The sequence below is a fragment of the Cervus canadensis genome, chromosome 11, assembly GCF_019320065.1.
Source record: "Cervus canadensis isolate Bull #8, Minnesota chromosome 11, ASM1932006v1, whole genome shotgun sequence".
NCBI lineage: Eukaryota > Metazoa > Chordata > Mammalia > Artiodactyla > Cervidae > Cervus > Cervus canadensis.
Window position 1 is genome coordinate 5,352,985 of NC_057396.1, and position 13,739 is coordinate 5,366,723.

Sequence of the window (13,739 nt, forward strand, 5' to 3'; positions counted from 1 at the left end):
AAGGCTTTGGCGTAGTCAATAAAGCAGAAGTAGATGTTTTTCTGGAACTCTCTTGCTTTTTTGATGATGCAGTGGATGTTGGCAATTTGATCTCCAGTTCCTCTGCCTTTTCTAAAACCAGCTTGAACATCTGGGAGTTCACAGTTCACGTATTGTTAAAGCCTGGCTTGGAGAATTTTGAGCATTACTTTACTAGCGTGTGAGATGAGTGCAATTGTGCAGTAGTTTGAGCATTCTTTGAGATTGCCTTTCTTTGGGATTGGAATGAAAATGACCTTTTCCAGTCCTGTGGCCACTGCTGAGTTTTCCAAATTTGCTGGCATATTGAGTGCAGCATATTCAGAGCATCATCTTTTAGAATTTGAAATAGCTCAACTGGAATTCCATCACCTTCATTAGCTTTGTTTGTAGTGATGCTTCCTAAGGCCCACATGACTTCACATTCCAGGATGTCCGTCTCTAGGTGAGTGGGAGTGATCACCCCTTTGTGATTATCTGGGTCGTGAATATCTTTTTTGTACAGTTCTTCTGTGTATTCTTGTCATCTCTTCTTAATATCTTCTGCTTCTGTTAGGCCCACACCATTTCTGTCCTTTATTGTGCCCATCTTTGCATGAAATATTCCCTTGGTATCTCTAATTTTCTTGAAGCAATCTCTAGTTTTTCCCATTGTGTTGTTTTCCTCTATTTCTTTGCATTGATCACTGAGGAAGGCTTTATTATCTCTCCTTGCTATTCTTTGGAACTCTGTATTCAAATGGGTATCTCTTTCCTTTTCTCCTTTTCTTTTCACTTCTCTTCTTTTCACAGCTATTTGTAAAAGGCCTCCTCAGACAGCCATTTTGCTTTTTTGCATTTCTTTCTCTTGGGAATGGTCTTGCTCCCTGTCTCCTGTAAAATGTCATGAACCTCCGTCCATAGTTCATCAGGCACTCTGTCTATCAGATCTAGTTCCTTAAATCTTTTTCTTACTTCCACTGTATAGTCATAAGGGATTTGAGTTAGGTCATACCTGAATGGTCTAGTGGTTTTCCCCCACTTTCTTCAATTTAAGTCCGAATTTGGCAATAAGGAGTTCATGATCTGAGCCACAGTCTGCTCCCGGTCTTGTTTTTGCTGACTGTATAGAGCTTCTCCATTTTTGGCTGCAAAGGATATAATCAATCTGATTTTGGTGTTGGGGGCATAGATATATACAAGTGTTATGTCTTCCTCTTGGACTGATCCCTTGACCATCATGTAGTGTCCTTCCTTATCTCTTGTGATCTTCTTTAAGGTCTATTTTGTTTGATATGAGGATTGCTGCTCCAGCTTTCTTTTGCTTCCCATTTGCATGGAATATATTTTTCCATCCTCTCACTTTCAGTCTATATGTGTCTTTAGATCTGAAGTGGGTTTCTTGTAGACAGCACATATATGGGTCTTGTTTTTGTATCCATTCAGCCAGTCTGCATCTTTTGGTTGAGCATTTAATCCACTTACGTTTAAAGTAATTATTCATAGATATGTTCCTATTGCCATTTTCTTAATCTTTGGGGTTGATTTTGTAGATCTTTTTCTTCTCTTGTATTTCTTGACTATATAAGTACCTTTAACATTTGTTGTAAAGTTGGTTTGGTGGTACTGAATACTCTTAACTTTTGCTTGTCTGAAAAGCTTTTTATTTCTCCATAAATTTTGAATGAGATCCTTGTTGGGTACAGTAATTTTGGGTGTAGATTTTTCCCTTTCAGTACTTTAAATATATCCTGCCATTCCCCTCTGGCCTGCAGAGTTTCTGCTGAAAAATCAGCTGTTAAATGTATGGGGTTTCCCTTGTATGTTACTTGTTGCTTTTCCTTTGCTGCTTTTAATATTCTTTATTTGTGTTTAGTCTTTGTTAGTTTGATTAGTATGTGTTTTGGCATGTTTCTCCTTGGGTTTATCCTGTATGGGACTCTTTGTGCCTCTTGAACTTGATTGACTATTTCCTTTTCCATGTTGGGGAAATTTTCAACTATAATTTCTTCAAAAATTTTCTCATACCCTTTCTTTTTCTCTTCTTCTGAGACCCCTATAATTCTAATGCTGGTGTGTTTGATATTGTCTCAGAGGTCTCAGACTATCCTCAGTTCTTTTCATTTTTTTACTTTATTCTGCTCTTCAGAAGTTATTTCCACCATTTTGTCTTCTAGCTCACTGATTCGTTCTTCTGCTTCAGATATTCTGCTACTGATTCCTTCTCTAGAATGAATTTTTTATTCAGTAATTTTTAATTTATTCAGTAAATTTTTAATTTCAGTAATTGTGTTGTTTGTATGTTTATTCTTTAATTCTTCTAGGTCTTTGTTAATTGATCCTTGCATTTTCTCCATTCTGTTTTCAAGGTTTTTGATCATCTTTACTATTATTATTCTGAATTCTTTTTATTTGGACCTCTGTGTTTCCAGTTTGTTCCTTCATTTGTGTAGTATTTTCTTTCTTTCCTTTTTTTTTTAAAACTTATTGTGTTTGAGGTCTCCTTTTCCCAGGCTTCAGGTTTGGATTCTTTCTTCTTTTTGGTTTCTGGTCTCCTAAGGTTGGCCCAGTGGTTTGTGTAAGCTTCATACAGGGTGAGATTTTTGCTGAGTTTTTTTGTTTGTTTGTTTGCTTGTTTTTCCTCTGATGGGCAAGGCTGAGTGAGGTGGTAATCCCATTTGCTGATTGGGTTTGTATTTTTGTTTTGTTTGTTGTTTAGATGAGGCATCCTGCACAGTGTGCTACTGGTGGTTGGGTGATGCTGGGTCTTGCATTCAAGTGGTTTCCTTTGTGTGAGTTCTCACTATTTGATACTCCCTAGGGTTAGTTCTCTGGTAGTCTAGGGTCTTGGAGTTAGTGCTCCCACTTCAAAGGCTGAGGGCTTGATCTTTCTGTCCTTGAGAAGATGAAAGGTAGATTTATTGATGGAGGTGATGAGGCTGTGAATCTTTGTGGAAGAGTTTCAGTTTTCAGGAATTTCTGGATAGGAGTGAGAAGAAAGCCCTCAGGTGCATTTTACACCCCAGTTCTGTGGTTAGTGCCTCGATCCAGAAATTGTGCTGGACAGCAGGACTTCACAGAGGGACACTGACCTTAAGGTGACATAAAGGGAAGGGAGATGAGAGTCAGAGAAGGGTTTGGAAAGCAAGAGTATCCTCTATGCAAATCTATATATTTCTTGTGTTGACTGGTGTTGTGCATTTTACTTCCAACATGGATTTACTTATTTTAAAAATTTTTATTGGACTATAGTTGGTCTACAAAGTAGTGTTCATTTCTGCTGTACAGCAAAGTAAGTCAGTTATACATACACATATACCCACTCTTTTAAACATTCTTTCCCCATGTAGGTCATTAGAGAGTATTGAGTAAGGGTCTCTGTGATATACAGTAGCTCCTTATTTGCTGTTGTTCAATCACTCAGTCATATCTGACTCTTTGAGACCCCATGGACTGCAGAACACCAGGCTTCCCTGTCCTTCACCATCTCCTGGAGTTCGCTCAAACTCATGTACACTGAATTGGTGATGTCATCCAGCCATCTCATCCTCTGTCGTCCCCTCCTCCTCCTGCCTTCAGGTCTTTATTAGTTATCTATTTTATATATAACAGCATGTATATGTCAATCTCAATCTCCCAATTTACCCCTCCCACTCCTTCCCCCCTAGTAACCGCAAGATTGCTTCCTATATCTGTGACTCTATTTCTGTTTTATAAATAAGTTCATTTGTGTCATTTTTTTAGATTCCACATATAAGCAGTATCATATGATATTTGTCTTTATCTGTCTGACTTACATCACTATGACAAGCTCTAGGTTCATCCATGTTGCTGCAAATAGCATTATTTCATTCTTTGTTAAAGGCTGAGTAATATTCTACTATATATATATTCCACTATATATATCCATTCCACTATATATATATATATATATATCCATTCCCCTGTAGACAGACATTTAGGCTGCTTCCATGTATTGGCTATGGTAAATAGCACTGTAATTAACAGTGGAGTGCATGCATTTTTTATAATTATGGTTTTCTCTGTATATGTGCCAGGAGTGGGATTGCTGGATTATATGACAACTTCTTTTCAGTTTTTTAAGGAACCTCATAGCAGTTGTACCAACTTACATTCCCATCAACAGTGTAGGAGGGTTCCCGTTTCTCCACACCCTCTCTAGCATTTATTGTTTGTAAAGTTTTTGATGAATTCTGACTGACGTGAGATGATAGCTCATTGTAGTTTTGATTTGTATTTCTCTAATTTAGTGATGTTGAGTATCTTTTCATGTGCTTTGCCAACATGGATTTAAAATGAGGTCATTGGTAATCCCCTCTGATGCTAATTTTAATACTATATATATGTATATATATATTTCCCAGTATGATTTTATTTATATAAAGGCCCCAAATGGACAAATTAAATCTCTGGTGATAGAAATCAGAATGGCAATTGTCTTCAGGGGTAATGTACAATACTTTGGGGTGCTAGTAATGCTCTATATCTTCATCTAGGTGGTGGTTACATGGGTGTGTCCACTTCATAAAATTTTATCAAGCATAGGATCTATCTATCTATAATTTGTCCCCCCTTTATAAGTTGATAATTACAACATCTATTTAAAAAATTTCCAGACTCATCCTCAGTTCAAATATCCAAATATTTTTCCATGCTCTTGGAAGCAAGTATCCTCTCTGACACCAGTTTTAAAGATAAACCAGCTCTGTGTCTCACAGATGTGTCTAACTTAAAAAAAAATTTTTTTTTTTAATATTTTTTGCCTAAGAGATTATTGTACCTTGTAGTGAGTTTTATATGTTTATTCACTGAGGAAAGTGATGTTTTCTTTGATTTCTTCTAAGTTTACCTTCTCAATTTGAAAGAGAATTCTTTTTCCCCCCCTAAAACTTAAAACTCAGTGTTATAAGGCACTTTTCTTACATTATTTGAAATGTATATATTATCACATTCTTACTTAGTCTTCACTTTGGTCACATGCAAAACAGTATTCACTTCCACTTTAATTTGAAAGGAATATATATTCTTTGTCCTTCTACTTTTCTCATTTAATGAAGCCACTCTGGTCTAAAATTCTAACATCTCTTTTTGGAAGAGTTAGGGTCATGTATGGATGTGAGAGCTGGACTGTGAAGAAAGCTGAGCGCTGAAAAATTGATGCTTTTGAACTATGGTGTTGGAGAAGACTCTTGAGAGTCCCTTGGACTGCAAGGAGATCCAACCAGTTCATCCTAAAGGAGATCAGTCCTGGGTGTTCATTGGAAAGACTGATGCTGAAGCTGAAACTCCAATACTTTGGCCACCTCATGTGAAGAGTTGACTCATTGGAAAAGACCCTGATGCTGGGAGGGATTGAGGTCAGGAGGAGAAGGGGATGACAGAGGATGAGATGGTTGTATGGCATCACTGATTCGATGGACATGGGTTTGAGTAGACTCTGGGAGTTGGTGATGGACAGGGAGACCTGGTGTGCTGCGGTTCATGGGGTCGCAAAGAGTTGGACATGACTGAGCGACTACCACACATACACATACACACAGGGCCAATACTGCATGGGGATTCTGGTCATGTTGCAGTTTCATGAAAAGACAATGTCATAATGTATTAGCAAAGTACAGATCTTGTCCTGCTTTACCAGTTTACTAGTGAGGTTGTTCTAGTCTAGCCTGACTTTGGATTTTTAATTATTTTTAACTATCCCTCGTTTAGAGACATTCTTTGATGTACAAATGAAAGGGATTAAAGTTAGGGATTATTAACTGTGGAGTTGCTTTAGCATGTAGGAGGCTGTTGAATACATTTACAGCAACACATAAATATGAATCCTTGTCTTAAAAAAAAATCAACATGTTTTCATTTAAGATGCTTGAAATGATTCACAAATATCATGGCACACCCACCTTGCCAGATTACCCCATTGGAATATCATTTTATTTATTTTCCTGTAGAACAGCCTTTATTGTTTGAAATGCGAAGTGGGGGAGGAGAGGCTAGCACAGCTCAGGCTCCCAGGGCGGCTCCACAGACCTGATATCAAAGGAGAACGAGTCAGTACCTCGGAGAGGAGCCTGCTGAACCCTGCTGCTCCTCGGAGCCTGCTGTCCGGGTGCTCGAGGTTAGTACTTACGGACTGGAAGCCACCTGTACTAAAGGCATGGCACAGAGAAGACCAGAGCCCTTTGTCGACCTCCGCACATTACCAGGACTGAGGGGAAAGCAGTTTAACGCCATCCTGATTCACAGAGGTGTATTGATGGCGTAAAGAAAGGTCCAAATGTTTACTAGTAGAGGCAAACAACTTTCTATTGTTTAAAATCTGAGCTTTAAATTTTCTATTGCCTTATTAAATTCTACTCTTATACACTCCAAATAAGAATGTACAAAATATTTTTTCTTTCAGTTGGTCATGACCTTGGGTGGGTTTAAGCTGTCTCTGGACTATGGTAACAGAATAATGGTTCACAAAAGATAATCACATTCTAATCCCCATAACCCATGCTCTGTTATGTATGATGGTGTACTAGTTTCCTATTGTGATGTGACAAAATATCGCAAATTTAGTGTCTTAGAATAATGCAGACCTGTTACTGTATAGTTATAGAGAACAGATAACTGCAGTGGATTTCTGTGGACTAGAACCAAGGTTTTGATAGGAGTGTGTTACTTCTGTAAGCTCTAGAGCAGAATTTGTTCCCTTGCCTTTTCCCCTTTTGGAGGCCACATGTATATTCCTCAGTGTGGGCCCCTCCTCCACCTTCAAAACCAGCAGTTTAGCAGTTTAGCTCACACTGACCCTCCTGCCTTCTTCTTTTACTTACATGCACCTTTATGATTACATTGAATCCACCCAGATCACCCAGGATAATATTCCTCATCTCAAGATACTTAACTTAGTCGTTATCTGCAGACTTCACTTTGCCATGAAAGGTGCCATGCCTATCAATATCTTCACAAGTTCAGAGGAGGAGGATGTGGACATCTCGCCTGCTAACCAATTCTATTTGTTTAAGTTTATTACTATAAAATTTCCAATAACATCTTACTATTATCTTTTTCTCTACTCCCTATTGAACCCATTCCAGTCAGATTTTTGTCCTGATACTCTGCTGAATCTTTTTTGTCAAAGCCACCAGTGACCTCCAGGAAGCCAAATCCAAGGGGAGTGTTTCAGTCCTAATCTAACCCAAATTTATTATCAACTCTGATACAGTTGCTTCCTCCCACTTTCTTGAGGTGATTTCTTTCTTGGCTGCCCAGATCTCTTCTCTAGCTACATTCTCTTTCCAGATGATTTCATCCAGTTTCATGGCTATAAATACTGTCTGCATACTGGCAATTCCCAAATTATATGTTTAGTCAGGACTGCCCACCCAAATTCCAGACTTGCATAATTAACTGCCTATTGAGTATCACCATTTAGATAGATAATAGGCATCATAAAAATTGATTTTCAACCCAAACCTGCTTCTTCTCCTGTATTCTTCATCTCAGGAAATGGCTCCATCATTCACATAGGTACTCAGACTGAAAAACATTGGAATCATCCTTGATGTCTCCCTCTCTCTATGCTTCACATTCATTCCATCATAATTCACAAAATAAGTATTTATCTGACCACTTATTATCACCATTATTATTAACCTGATGCAAGCCATAAACTTCTCTCACTTAGATTATTGAAAAAGCTGTTTAATTGTTCCCCTCCTTAAAATCTTGCCAGCTCCATCTCCTAAATATATGCTCCAGACACCGGGTGATCCTTTAAAGAATCATGTTCCTCCCTTACCCTAAACCCTGAGAAGGATACATTCACATAACTCTAGCCTGAAATCCGAAATCCCTCCCATGGCCTACAGGCTCTACCTGATCCTGCTTATGGCCCCCTCCCTTACGTCATTTCCCAGTCATTTTGCCTTGCTTGCTCCTCACTAGCCATGCTAGCAGTTCTATTCCTCTAACATGTTCAGCATGTTCTTGTGTAAGGTCCCCTCTATGTAGAATTCTATTCCCCTCTATACCACCAAGGTTAGCTCTCCTACCTCACTCACAGTTCATTTCAGTTCAGTCGCTCAGTCGTGTCTGACTTGTTGCGATCCCACGGACTACAGCACACCAGGCTTCCCTGTCCATCACCAACTCCCAGAGTTTACTCAAACTCATGTCCATCCAGTTGGTGATGCCATCCAACCATCTCATCCTCTGTCATCCCCTTCTCCTCCCACCTTCAATCTTTCCTAGCATCAGGTTCTTTTCCAATGACTCAGCTCTTCGCATCAGGTGGCCAAAGTATGGGAGTTTCAGCTTCACTATCAGTCCTTCCAATGAATATTCAGGACTGATTTACTTTAGGACTGACTGGTTGGATCTCCTTGCAGTCCAAAGGACTGTCAAGAGTCTTCTCCAACACCACAGTTCAAAAGCATCAATTCTGCAGTGCTCAGCTTTCTTTGTAGCCCACCTCTCACATCCATAAATGACTACTGGAAAACCCAGAGCTTTGACTAGATGGACCTTTGTTGGCAAAGTAATGTCTCTGCTTTTTAAGATGCTATCTAGGTTGGTCATAGCTTTTCTTCCAAGGAGCAAGTGTCTTTTAATTTCATGGCTGTAGTCACCATCTGCATTGATTTTGGAGCCCAAAAATATAAAGTCTCTCACTGTTTCTCCATTGTTTCCCCATCTATTTGCAATGAAGCGATGGGACCACATGCCATGATCTTAGTTTTCTGAATGTTGAGTTTTAAGCCAACTTGTTCACTCTCCTCTTTCACTTTCATCAAGAAACTCTTTAATTCTTCATTTTCTGCCATAAGGGTGATGTCATCTGCATATCTGAGGTTATGGATATCTCTCCCGGCAATCTTGATTCCAGCTTGTGCTTCATCCAGCCCAGCGTTTTTCATGATGTACTCTGCATATAAATTAAATAAGCAGGGTGACAATATACAGCCTTGACGTACTCCCTTTCCTATTTGGGACCAGTCTGTTGTTCCATGTCCAGTTCTAACTGTTGCTTCCTGACCTGCATACAGATTTCTCAACAGGCAGGTCAGGTGGTGTGGTATGCCCCATCTCTTCCAGAATTTTCCACAGTTTGTTGTGATCCACACAGTCAAAGGCTTTGGCATAGTCAAGAAAGCAGAAGTAGATGTCTTTCTGGAACTCTCTTGCTTTCTCGATGATCCAACAGATGTTGGCAATCTGATCTCTGTTCCTCTAAATACAGCTTAAACATCTGGAAGTTCACAGTTCACGTACTGTTGAAGCCTAGCTTGGAGAATTTTGAGCATTACTTTGCTAGTGTGTGAGATGAGTGCAATTGTGTGTGGTAGTTTGAACATTCTTTGACATTGCCCTTTTTGGGATTGGGATGAAAACTGACCTTTTCCAGTCCTGAGGCCACTGTACCTCACTCACATATGTCCCCAAATGTCAATTGCTCAGAGCCCTTCTCTGAGCACTTTACCTCTCTGTCTAAAATAATACTCCCGTCACTCTCCGTCCCTTACCACGCTCTGATTTTCATTTGGTGCTATCTGATATTATAGTATGTTAACTATCTAATATTATAGTCTTGTTTTAAAATCTGTAATTCTCACTGAAATTTAAGTTCCATAGTGGCAGACAGTTAGTTTTGTTTTTTATTGTATCCCTAGCAAACAAAGCACTACCTAGCACATAGTAGGGGCTCAATAAATTGAACAATTGAATACTTTTTCCTTTGTTATTTTGATCTGCCGCTATGTACCTTATTTTTATTTCAAAGGGCACAAACTAAGGACAATTTCTACCTCCCAGAATTCTCTTGATCTAGAAGAACAGACATTTATGCACACAAATAATTACAATGCAGGGTACAAATTTATATGTAGTGGAGATTTATAGGTAGTGGGGATGATTACTAGAAAAAACTGGGAGGAAATTTAACCTACAGAGAATTTAAAAGAATGAACTGAAGTTTACCAGCATATGTAAGTAGAGTGAAAGGGAAGGCATTCCAAGATAGTATCAATGGTATGTGTACAGGCAGAGAGGCATGAAATGGCAGGTTGTATTTGGGGGTCTGTAAAGAGTTCAGTATGCTGGAATAAGTGGTATGGTGAGAGAGTTGGTAAAGATGATGTAGGTAAACAGGAAGGACTCAGGATATGAAGAGCCTTACATGCTGTGCTCAGGTGTGCTCTAGAGGAAGCTCTAAAGACATTTAAGGTGGGATTGATTTGATTTTCATTCTGGTCACTTTACTCCCACTTTAGAAATGCCACTCTAGCAGCCTTATTGGTGCCAGAGGTAAGAGATTAATCTTGAAATAGTCCAGATGAGAGGTGATGAGAGCATGAGGTAGAAATACTTGATAAAAGGATGTATGCTGCTGATGTACTCAGTCGTGGCCGACTCTTTGCGATCCCATGGAGTGTGGTCCACCAGGTTCCTCTGTCCATCCATGGAAGTTTCCAGGCAAGAATACTGGAGTGGGTGGCCATTTCCTTCTTCAAAAGGATGTATGAGACTATCATAATTTTATGAAAACAATTTTTTTTTTTATGACCATACAACTTTTGGTTTTGTCTCTATACTTAAAGAAACAACTTTCTAATATAAATCTGGTTTCACCAATAGACACTCTCATTGGGAAAAGAACATACTGACCAGACAATTTAAGTAATCCAGTTGGGATTGTAGTTTACTTTTTGTATTTACCATCTGCCTCATGAGCTTTGCTAGTAAAGCCAATTATTTAGAGACCAATCACCCCTTTAAAAAGTGATAACTTTAATTTCTTAACATGCAGAACTGAGAATAAGACCCTTTAGTAACATCTCCAAAGTACAGAGATCCTTCAAAGTCTTAAACAAATAGAATTACTATTTATGAGAGGTATTATTAATCGTAAACTTTTTACACCATTCTACAAAAATTTAGAATTTATTAGGAATTTCAGCAAAACAAGCTCCTGAACTATAGCTAACACATAATTTGAATAATAAAATATCTTACTTTGTTTTTAAATACAATGAATTTATTTCCAGTAGCATTCTCATTAAAAACAGTGAAGTATTTTCATTTATTAAAAATGTATTTATCAATAAAATACATAATAAAGTGTTATTTATAGCATAAATGTAAGTCAATTATCTCCATTGTTCATGTTATTTGATGGTTATAGTATTTTAATAGTTAACAAACACATAAATATATATTTATAGGAGATTCCAAAAAATAATGATTCCATTTAATAGTTACTGTTACACTCATCAGTATTTTCTCTGTGATCTGGATCCAACATCAGGAGATGGACTGGTCCTTGGCTGGCTATTCTGTAACATAATTTTAGAATATATTCTTTTACTGTAGTATTCATAGACTTTAAGGTAAAATCTGTTAGGTGGAGCTCCTTACAGATTACAGATTTTAATAAGACTAAACTCGTAATTCAATTTCTCAAATGCTACATAAACATCAATCTCAACATGATGACTATCACTTTATATAATGCATCATACTAATTATAATGGTTCATAATCTTTACTCTTTGCTATTGGTAAGATGTACTTAGAGGTGCTTTTTTAAAATCATAACCTGCTGTGTAAATGGTCAAAATTTAATAATTTTATTTTCTACAGGAATCACTTGGAGCCCATATAATACCCTAGGAGTAGTTTAACAATGTTAGGCTAAAGAAGTTCTTGGGAAGGTAATTGTTAAAAATTCATTAAATTTATTTTATTTAAAAAGCAGGTAAAGTATTCCAAACTGAAAATTCTGCTTCTAAGATTCCTAGTTTTTATATTGAAAAATCATGGGAGGGCCTGGAGTAACCCGTTTATCCTATATTGTTTGAATTTTATCTGTATAATCTGTGTTATAATGCAAACTACTTGAGGAAAGGAAAGCGTTTTCTGCTTTCAAGTCCCAGCCTGACACAGGGTAAGAACTAAGGCTATATTTGTTCAGTGAATAAAAATAGGCAAATATAATAATTTTTACAAAAAGAAAAAATCTGACTGCTATGGTTGCCAAACAGAAGAACTTCTAAATTTTGGGTAAAACAAAGTCTGAGCTGGGTAAGCCTATCAGGGTGATGACATTGAAGTCAAGTCTTAAAGAACAGTAGGAGAGGGGCATTTAGGGGCAGTCCTGTGAGGCAGTGGGAGCAGCATGGGCCCAGGATGCTGCAAGAAGTTCCAGGGAGAGACCTGCTTCTTCCTCAAGGGTATGTAAATCATGACCTGTGGAGCAACTGGAGATGAGGGTGAAAAGCTCTTGAATGTAGTTCTCTGGAGTTTTTTAAAAATTACTTTTCATTATCTATTTATTTATTTTTGGTTGCCCTGGGTCTTTGCTGCACCGGCTTTTTCTAGCTGCGGCAAACAGTGGCTGCTCTTTGCTGCATTAGGGTGACTTCTCTTGTTGCAGAACACAGGCTCTAGGTGAAGGGGCTTCAGCAGTTGCGGCCCGTGGGCAGTTATGGTTCATGGGCCCTAGAGCGTAGGCTCAGTCGTCGTGGTGCATGGGCTTAGCTGCTCTGTGGCATGTGGAATCTTCCTGGGCCGGGGATCGAACCCTGTCCCCTGAACTAGCAGACGGATTCTTATTCAAGGTACCACCAGGGAAGTCTTTAATTTTATCTTTCAGGTGATGGGTAACTACTGAGATTGGGTTTTAAGAAAGAGAGTGTTACGTTCATACTTGCGCTTTAAAAAGATTGGCGATGGTGTGAAGACGCAGTGGTGAGAGCAAAAAGGGAGGCTGTTGAAATGGTCTAGATGAGACATGATGAATTCTTAAACTAAGATAATAGTAGAAATGGAGAGGAGTCAGTGGATTTGAGATGTACTTTATTATTAGGAGGATTTATTGACTAGGGGTTAAGGGAGAATGAGAAGCCTGGATAAGATACAAATTTCTGAGAAATCTGGTGGATAATGGTGTCATTGATTGAAATAAGGATTATAAAAGGTAGAACAGATTTTGGGGGGAGGATGGGAAAGTGTAAACCCTGACTCATCACTGAATAGTTCTGAGAGTTGAGAAAATCAGTTAATGTCACCAACTTAGAAGATTAAAGAGAAGAATATCTATGAGACCATTTGGTACAGTGCTTTTCAATGGTAGGAGCCTAGTAAGTGTGAGTTTCCTTTCTTATTATATCTCGAAAATGTTCAGTTGCCACAAAGACTATTATTGATTAAATGTTAACACTCAGGGGCTTCCCAGGTGGTACAGTGGTAAAGAATCTGCCTGCCAATGCAGGAGATACATGTTCGATCCCTAGGTTAGGAAGACCCCCTGGAGAAGGAAATGGCAACCTACTCCAGTATTCCTGCCTGGAGAATTCCATGGACAGGAGCCTGGCGGGCTGCAGTCCATGGGTTTGGAGTTGGACACGACTGAATGAATACACAACAACATTAACACTTAGGAGCTTCCCAGGTGGCCCGGTGGCTGGGAGCCCACAAGGCTGTGGGTGTGGTCGTGGTCGGGAAACCAAGACTTCAGCTGACAGGACAGCTGAGCCAGTGTGCTCTGGAGCCCGCGCTCTGCAACCAGAGGAGCCTGTGCGCCCACAACTGGAGAAAGCCTGCGCAGCCAAAGCAAACAAACAGATAAACAACACTCAGTAGAGGCCTTTGGAAGAACTCCAGAAACAGTGGTACTTTAATGGATTATAAAATCCTTAGAATATTAAAAAAAGTTTCAGGCTCACTGCATTTAATTGA

The 13,739-nt window shown here is 38.8% G+C and overlaps 1 protein-coding gene and 1 non-coding gene across 7 annotated transcripts in view; both read right to left on the minus strand.

Moving 5' to 3' along the window:
* Positions 1-6,114: 6,114 nt before the first annotated feature.
* Positions 6,115-6,264, minus strand: LOC122450673. Its single transcript, XR_006272172.1, has one exon. It is a non-coding gene; the product is annotated as a small nucleolar RNA SNORA57 (small nucleolar RNA).
* Positions 6,265-10,533: 4,269 nt separating this feature from the next.
* CEP126 (centrosomal protein 126) overlaps positions 10,534-13,739 on the minus strand; it is a 105,929-nt gene continuing 102,723 nt past the window's right edge. For 5 of the 6 annotated variants that reach the window (XM_043481707.1, XM_043481704.1, XM_043481701.1 and 2 more), the window contains one exon: positions 10,845-11,336. In XM_043481707.1, coding sequence (XP_043337642.1) covers positions 11,332-11,336 — 5 coding nt within the window. In that variant the 3' untranslated portion in view covers positions 10,845-11,331. Of the gene's footprint in view, positions 11,337-13,739 lie in introns of all 6 variants that reach the window. The other variant, XM_043481702.1, reaches the window with a different exon arrangement.